This window comes from Nannospalax galili, unplaced genomic scaffold (assembly GCF_000622305.1).
Source record: "Nannospalax galili isolate Female #2095 unplaced genomic scaffold, S.galili_v1.0 scaffold816, whole genome shotgun sequence".
Lineage (NCBI taxonomy): Eukaryota > Metazoa > Chordata > Mammalia > Rodentia > Spalacidae > Nannospalax > Nannospalax galili.
This window is the reverse complement of record NW_008338116.1, coordinates 645,278-654,115: the sequence shown is the minus strand read 5'-3', so window position 1 is coordinate 654,115 and position 8,838 is coordinate 645,278. Positions and strand designations below refer to the sequence as shown.

Genomic DNA, 8,838 nt, shown 5'->3' with positions numbered 1-8,838 from the left:
ACACACACACACACACACACACACACACACACCCCAAATAAAAATTATTTTCAAGTATTTTGAAGTAAGCTAAAACTCCCACAACAAAAGCCAGTCAGAAGTCTAGAAGTGAGTAATGGTTACAGTTGTCCATGAATTCATTACAACACGGCATAAAGCGATAAGGACTGTGCCTTGGAAAGGTGAGTTTTCTTTTGGTTGTTTTTCAGTTTAAAGAGAGCTAGCAAGCATGTCTATGAAAACAAAAAAATATAAGATGAAGAGTGTTTTTTTTGAAGAAGATTTTAAAGAGGCAGAAAGGATATAAAGCAGAGTATACACAAGAATAAAAGGTGGCCTTTCTGGAACGCAAAGTGAAGATGGCTCAGCAGAGAAATTTTACAGAAGAGACATGGAGCTATTCACGTAGTCAAAGCCCAAATCAGCTCATTCACTTTGAATTTTTGTTGAACAGATGTTAGAGCAGACAGCTTGTTTCTAATTACCTTCCTAATCCATCAAAGCACCGCAGTAGTAGATGAGCTATGACTGTCCAAGTATGGTACAAAAATTTAAGGACATTTTACAGAGTCAATTAGTTTTCTGCAATTCATTCAAAAGATGATTTTGAAATGCAAGAAGGGAATATAAATAATTCAAATACATCAATAATGCAGTGCTTAATTTTTAAAATATATTCTTTCTAAGATATGACATAGTTGGTTTAAAAAAAAAAAGCAGTAAGTCAAGGCAGGAGTGGTGGTGCATGGTGCAATGCCTTTAATCCCAGCACTCAGGAGGCAGAGGCAGGCAGATCTCCATGACATTGAGACCAGCCTGGTCTACATAGTGAGTTCCTGGGCAGCTGGGGCTGCAGGGAGACTCTGTCTCCAAAAAAAAAAAAAAATAATAATAATAAAATAAAAAAAAATGGAAAGAAAAACAGTAACTCAACAGCTGCTTACAAGACTATGCACAGCATATTGTCAACAGAGAAATACTTCAGAGTTTCTAGATGTAAATATGAAGGTTTTCCAACAACTTACCACTGCCTTGAATCCAAGTTCCTAAGTTCTCTAAGTAGCTTTTCATTTTTCTTCAGGAGATGAAAGCTCCTCCTAAATAGAGAGATTTATAAACATTTTCATCACCTTTGCAGTGAATGACATCACAATCCCGGAAATACTTTCCACTCTACTCATGCAACTTTTTATACTTTTCTTGCCCTTTTCATACTTCCTACACAAAGGAGAATAGACCCTAAAAAAAATGTAAAGAATATATGTCATTATTTCTACCGGGCCCTCATTCGTTTCTGCTAGTGGATCATGTCTAGGCCAGTTCAATCTTTCCTTGCAGATGCCATGAAAAATGCATACGAGTACTTACAGGAATTTGCTTCATTTCCTTGTTTTATTATTGCATGTATTAAAACATTTTACGTGTGTGTGGTGCTAGAGAATCAGCCCAGAGCCTTGCACATGCCAGGCAAGCACTCTACCACTGAGCTACCTCCCTAGCCCTATTAAATATATTTTTTAAGATATAAAGAAACATACAGTTTTAACTGTATGGGTGTTAAATATGTACATAAAATCAATACTTAAGGAAAAAAAATACAGCTTTCTATCTTTAACCTTTTTTTTAGTAGACAAGATATAGACCATTCTACAAGAAACTAGAATCTATTTATATAATAACTAAATGACAATTATCTGTAGTTGGACATGGCATAAGACCAACAATGTTCTTTATATAAACTGGCTTAGGGAACCAGAAAAAAGATGGTGTAGCAAGTAAAGGTGGTTACCATCAAGGCTGACAACCTTACTTTGATACTGGGACCCATGTGGGAGGGAAATGACTCCTGGAAACTGTCCTTTTTCCTCCACATACATGCCATGGCATGTGCATGTGCCCCACCCTCCACAAAATAAGCAAGTAATTAAAATGGCTTTAGGCAAGGAGACAGCCTAGTAAATGGAGGTTTTACATCAAGTGAGAAGATAAATGCTAAACAGGTAAGAGTGAAGACTACCACCACAGCGCTCACGTATGTTTGACATATTCAAGATTTATTCATCCGCTGAGTTCCGAGCTTCTCCCTCCTACTATAAGTTGAATAGAGATGACACATTTCTATTATTTAATGTTACATTAAATAATGCATCTCCTTCCATTTTCCTATAGCTGTTAATAGCACAAAAATTAAAAACAAAATACAAGGAATGGAGCTCAGTAATAGAAATCATGTGTAGCATGTGCAAGGTCCTGTGTTCAATTCTTATTACAAAAAAAAAAATCAACAAAACCTAAATACAGTTGACACACACTAGCAGCCCCACTGCTTCAGACAGAGGTGGAGACAGGAGGACCAAGAGGTTCAAGGTCATCCTCAGTTACATACTGAGTTGAAAGCCAGTCTGGGTTATGTGAGATTCTGTCTCAAAAAACTAAACCAAACAAATAAAAGACCTTAATGTAATTAGTAATGCTTTACATAAAGTAGAATCCCAAGTATTTTTGAACATTATTTCTCTCTACTATTGAGGTAATAAATATTCTCACAAGGTTCAAAGTATAAGTATCTCTAACTAGGCTTCTGATTTAAGTCCAATGTTCTTTTCATTTAACAACTTCCTAATTTTATTATTGTAAGATTTTTGGTTTTGGTATTTTCTATTGCTGGAGGTTAAATATAAGGCCTTGCACGTGTTAAATGTACCTGTATTATACTGGGAGACAGAATCTCTTGTAGCCCAGGACAGTCTTGAAATCCTGATCCTCTTGTCTCTACCTCCTAAGTGTTGAGATTACATGTGTGTACTACTATGTGCAGTAGTATTTTAAATTTTGTAAGATTTTGCAATTTGTAACAGGCATAAGAAAATAAAATAGAGAATTTAATAAAAGGAAATTTTCTTAATTTGACCCTAAATCTCAAGTTAATTTTCCTAATTCAAACTTGAAATGATCACATTTAAAAAAACTGATAGGCTTAAAGGTTAAAAAAATATAGTAAAGCGGGCAAGGTGGCACATACCTTTAATCCCAGCACTTGGAGGGCAGAGGCAGGCGGATCTCTGTGAGCCAAGGTCAGCCTGGCCACATAGCTAGTTCTAGGCCAGCTGAGGCTACAGGAGACCCTGTCTCAAAAAGACAAAAAAAAATTGTTTTTTTTTTTTTTATTACAATCATATAGTAGTTACTCTGATGGGCTTAAGAATGATTATGGGCTAGAGAGATGGCTCAGTGGTTAACAGCACTGGCTGCTCTTGCAGAGGACCCAGGTTTGATTCTTAGCATCCACATGGCAGCTAACAACTGTCCATAACTCCAGTTCCAGGGGGATCCAACGCCTTCTTCTGACCTCTACAGGCATTGCATGACAAGGATGCACTTACACACATGCAGGCAATACGCTCATACACATAAAAAAATAATAAATAAAATATAAAAAAGAATGTATTAGATTAAATTATCTTTTTAGTGCCCTGAATTTTAGTGTAACTCAACAGTTTAAAAACAAAAAAACAACCCCAAACCAATGAACCAACCAAAAAATCCAATTTGCCCACTGGCCAAATAAGCAAATGGCAGATATAATTTAGTAAGGAAAAGAAGAGAGACTAAAGTCCTTGATCAGAAGAAGACAAGGCTAACATTTTTAAACAAGGAAAATTTCCCTTTATCCTTACCGTTTGTCCCAAGAATTCATTCCCAATATACTAAGAAGCAATCTGCAGTAATAAAATGCTGACTGAGGTTTCTGAGGCACTGGCTCATCTTGTTCTGCAGCTTTCATGTTTAGGTCATTAAAGTGCTTCTCTACAAATTCTTTCTCCTCTGTGTACTGCTTAAGGATAGCATTGATGACATCATTCTCCTGTTTTTCAGAAATACATACAGGTTGTGGAGCAGGAACATTGAGGGAGATTCCAGTTCTCTGTAAGCATTCAGGACTCGTAAGGCCTAAATACTGCAGGAGTTCATCAAGAACATCTTCTTCATCCCTTATTGTATCCCAGGTTGGTACAGTTTCTCTAAACCTTTTAAACTGGAGAGATAGTTCATCTTTTACGGTTACATCTTCTAAGCATTCATTAGATGCAGGAGGCTCTTCTGGCTTCTCTTGGTGAGACAATGAAAGTATGAAAGATGTAGATTCAGAGAAGCCACTTATAGGAGGTGGTCCATACAGTATGGCAGAATCCCATGAGTATTTTCCAGAGAGATCACGTACTATTATTCTAACACTGGAATTTGCTGATGCAAGGCCAGCTGATAAACCTCCTCCAGGCATACTGTCTTCTGATCTTATCTGGATACAAGACACTAAGGTTGTATTGTTCAACACAAAGAACTGGATATTTGGACTTTCAAAGAGTTCAGGAGAAAGTTCAGTACTTTCACTATAATGATTGTCGTGGTTTTCACACACCTGACTTGTTAGCATAGCAGGACCACCACTCATTGGATAATGGCCTAAGTGATTCACCAGATGAGTAATAACAGTACGGGCTGCTATTGAGATTAATCCTTGTTGCATTTGAGTTTTCACTGTAAATAAAAACCATAAATGAGTGGGAATAGCTATCTAGAAGTCATAAAACAATGGAATATTAGGAACAAAATAAGGACTATCACATTGTTGAAATCATAATTAAGTAGCTGAATAAGTGTCAACACATTCAATTTAGCTTTCTTATTATATGAATGATGGCAAAGAGTGAAGAAGACTCTTTTCATGAAACTTTATTTCATAAAGAAGCCCTTTTTGAAATTGTTGCTAATGGATCCACAATTTGAACAAAAGCTTTTAAATGTAGATCACTTTTGAAGATCAAAAGTATTTGAAATCAATCACCTGAAATACACTAAATACACAGATTAAAAAGCCAATGAAATCTATCCAACTGATAATCTTATCTCATGAATACATTCCAGATTCAGAGACATACTTTGTAACATCTTTAAATGTCATTTAATTCTGGCTTTTATTGATAATAAAAGTATGTCAGAGAAAAGTGATATCTGAATCAAATTTCAGGAATGAGATGAACATAAACAGAGAATCAGTACAACCACATATGAAAAGGAAAGCTTATTTTAAAGGCCAAATTCAAAAACGGGCTGCAGAGGCTGAAGACACAGCCCAGTGGGGAAGAACTCTGGCTGCTCTTCCAGGGGACCTGGTTCGGTTTCCAGTAGCCGTGTCTGGTGGCTCAAAACTACCTGAACTTCAGCTCCAGGAGATTCAATATGCCTCGGGTCCTTGGGCACCTGCCCTCACATATACATACCCCCATCACAGACATATGCACACATAATTTAAAAATATAAAAATAAATCTAAAGAAAATGGGTCAGGGATGTAGTTTAGTGGTGTAGCATTTACCTAGCAATAGCAAAAACCTAGGTTTGCTCCCCTGTGCTTTAAAAAATAAAAACAAAATAAAATAAATAAAAATATTAATGATGGCTCTGCTTGTTTAGATATTACAGTTTTCTAAGGAATTCTTTTGACTCAACATGGTCTACTTTAGAATCATACAAAAAGCATTTTTTCCTTCTTTACACACATTAAGAAACCTGGATAAGCACATTCATTTGAGTAATTTAAGTAAGTTACATGAAAGAATAAAGTAAGAAAACTAAAGCAACAGAGTAGCTTGCAAGGTCTAGAAAGGCAAGAAGTCTTAAATCAGGACATGAAGGAGGAAAGAGGAAGGGAACACGGGAGGGGAAGACAGATCACAGAAAGAAGGAAGCAGAAAGAATGGACAGCAAAGCCAACTGTTGAAAAGCTGATCCTGCCATCTAGGGAGGGCTGAACCCATTTTAGAGTGAGTGGTGTTAGAAAGCAGAGATAATTGGTCATTTTCTTGATACTTTACACTTAAGGAGTAGGAGAATTGTCACTGGTAAGAAGTATTAGTAATTCTTGTTAGAAGAGGATGCTTTGCTGTATATGGGGGTTGTTAGAGTTCTTACCTCTACTTAGATTTAGTCACAGTTACAGAATGACTATATTTCTGTATTATTCTCCTATAGTCAGAGAGTAATCTTGTTTTAGTATTATTTATATTTTTCTGAAAGTTAGCCAGTTGGGAACACTAGATGCCTAGCTACCAGATTAAATACAAATTTATCAGAATAAATACAGACTTTTAAATGTCCTGCTTTACACATTATTAAATTTCATTTTGAGGAGTGGTGGTGGTACTGGGGACTTAACTTGACCTCACATATGCTAGGCAAGCACTCTAACACTGAGGAATAGCCCAAGCTAAAATCTCTAATTTAAAGTGTTTAACTTGATGATCTGGGGTAAAATGTATATAGAACTGTGTAGCTACTAACATAATGAATATAACAGAAAAATTCTCTCATCAAAAGAATAATTTATTTTATATAAACTATCTCAACAAACCTAACTCAAAAAAAAAACTAGCTTGTGTACTGCTGCTATGATTTCTTAAAAAGAGGCAAGACATTAGTGTTATTTTTAAGGTTACAGGCCTCAAAATGCAGAACTATAGCACTGGGTATAGGAAGAAGGTGAGCTGCCAGTTTCTATGCTATCAATACCAATAACATGTTCTCCAACTATAACAAAGAACAGTCTTCTTTAGGCTTTCATTGACTTCTAAAATGTTACCATTAAAATTTTAATCTTCTGAATGGAGAATGAAAATCTGGTACAAATATAAAATGGAATATTATTCAGCTCTAAAGAAAAATTAAATCAAAAAATTTGTAAGAAAATGGATGGACCTAGAATATATAATATTAAGCTATGCTATTCAATCTCAGGAAGAAAAAAAGTGCTTGCTCTCCCTCATATGCAGATCCTAACCTATAATGTATATGTATATATGTAAACAAATGCATGTGTAGGTATACTATAACATTTAGAAAGTAGAACAAGAAAGGGTGATTTTAAAAATGAGATACTAATGAGTTCATATGTATAGTATACTTCAGATAAGTCCTTTGAATGCTCTCTCAAGATACAACACCTTTTCAGTGCAAAATAAGTCCTTAAATGGCAGTGTCCACATGTGATTCCATAAGGGGATGTTATCATGTAGGGAAAACTAAATTTTAAATTATTTTTATTACTATATGAATTTTTCTGTACACTGTAGTTTTTGTAAATATTAATAAACATAGTTTAAAAAATTTTTCCAAGCCAGGCATGGTGGGTGCATAAGCCTTTAATCCCAGCACTTAGGAGACAGGCAGATCTCTGGAAGTTCAAGGCTGGCCTGATCAAAATTTCTCAGTTAGTGAGGGCTACATGGTAAAACCCATCTCAAACAAACAAACAAAAAAAGGCACATGCTTTTAGTCCCAGCACTTGGGAGGCAGAGGCAGGCAGATCTCTGTGAGTTCAAGGTCAGCCTGGTCTACAAAGTGAGTTCCAGGCCAGCTGGGACTACAGGGAGATCCTGTCTCAAAAAGACCAAAAAAAAATTAATCTTCCATAATTGGTCAAATTTTATGTGCACATATATGTAAATATGAAGGCTTTTTAAAAGTATATTGAGTTGCTTTTAAATTATGCTGATGCTAGTTCTGAAAATCATCCATTTAATACTACATTTTAAACACTGAATGATTAATTTTAATTTACTCTTCCATTTTCAGGACTAGATGTAGCTAGATGATGAGAAATCGGAGTGGCTTAAATTTAATGTCTACTGTCCCTTCTCTAATTATTACTTAGTATATAATGGATGTTCACGCTTTAAGTGCATCATCTAGCTAGGGGTCCTCATTTCACACAGAAATGGCTCAGAAAGTTAAGTGATTTACCTGCTGGTCTGTAGTCTTACATATCAGTTCTAATTTACACATTAACCGGCCCTTAAAACTGCCTTTTTCTCTTTGTGACATATGAAAACAATGAATTTAAAATTTTCTGTGCATAGGAACTTCAAAAAAAGTATTACACAGTTACTACATAAAAGCTAGGCTCAACTGAAAAAGCACATCTAAATATGACTAAATTATGTTTTAAATGGTAATGAAAAAGTAAAACTGAAAATTTTTTATGCAGAAAATTTTTTCTCTTTGCTCTCAATTTCTTCTGATGAGTGAAATACTTACATAGGTGACTCATTCTAAACAATGAATCTTCTTTACAAAACATAAACATTTACATTATGAAGAAAAGAGTATAATTTAATAGAAAGGATCACAAATGGGATTCACAGCAGAAACTGTGGCTTTTGTTTGCTCTGTGACTATGGACACAATCATTTAAAACTCTCTAAACTCCGCCCTTTTCTTTTTCTGTCAGAGTAGTACAGATTTATTTGTAAAGATGAATTTAAAACTCTATCCACAAATCTTAAAATAATAGATACAATACAAATCATTCACTATTGATAGTACTGCAAGAAACATAGCTTTTAGGAACTACTTTTTTAAACTGGCTTATAAATAAACCCCCAAAATGACTGAGCTCCTTCCCTAGAATATAAACCCCTAGCCAAGTACCAGTCAATCCTATACATTCTCTTCACAAGGAAGAAGCAATGAGAATTCGATTTAAAAGAGCTTGAGGAGCTGGGCATGGTGGCACATTTGTGTAATTCTAGCACTTGGGCAGGCTGAGGCAGGATGATCTGGAAGTCAATTGAGCCTGAGCTACAAAATCCTACCTCAACAAAACAAACCAAACCAAACCAAACCAAAGTTACCTACTCAAATACTCGTTGCCACCCCAAATAGCATACAAAAACAGCAAGCAATAAAAAGCTGTTGAGATCTGTTATAATTATTAACACTGAAAACACTTAAAGGACAAATTTCAATTTTAGATATAGGAAAAGTAATTTTTTTCTAAGTT

The 8,838-nt window shown here is 35.3% G+C and overlaps 1 protein-coding gene across 12 annotated transcripts in view; it reads right to left on the bottom strand.

Moving 5' to 3' along the window:
- Ralgapa1 (Ral GTPase activating protein catalytic alpha subunit 1) overlaps nt 1-8,838 on the bottom strand; it is a 276,016-nt gene that overhangs the window by 83,674 nt on the left and 183,504 nt on the right. For all 12 annotated transcript variants that reach the window (XM_029563450.1, XM_029563452.1, XM_029563451.1 and 9 more), the window contains 2 exons: nt 3,678-4,539; nt 1,026-1,097 (listed from right to left, as the gene is read on the bottom strand). In XM_029563450.1, the coding sequence (XP_029419310.1) occupies nt 1,026-1,097; nt 3,678-4,539 (934 nt within the window). The remainder of the gene's footprint in view (nt 1-1,025; nt 1,098-3,677; nt 4,540-8,838) is intronic.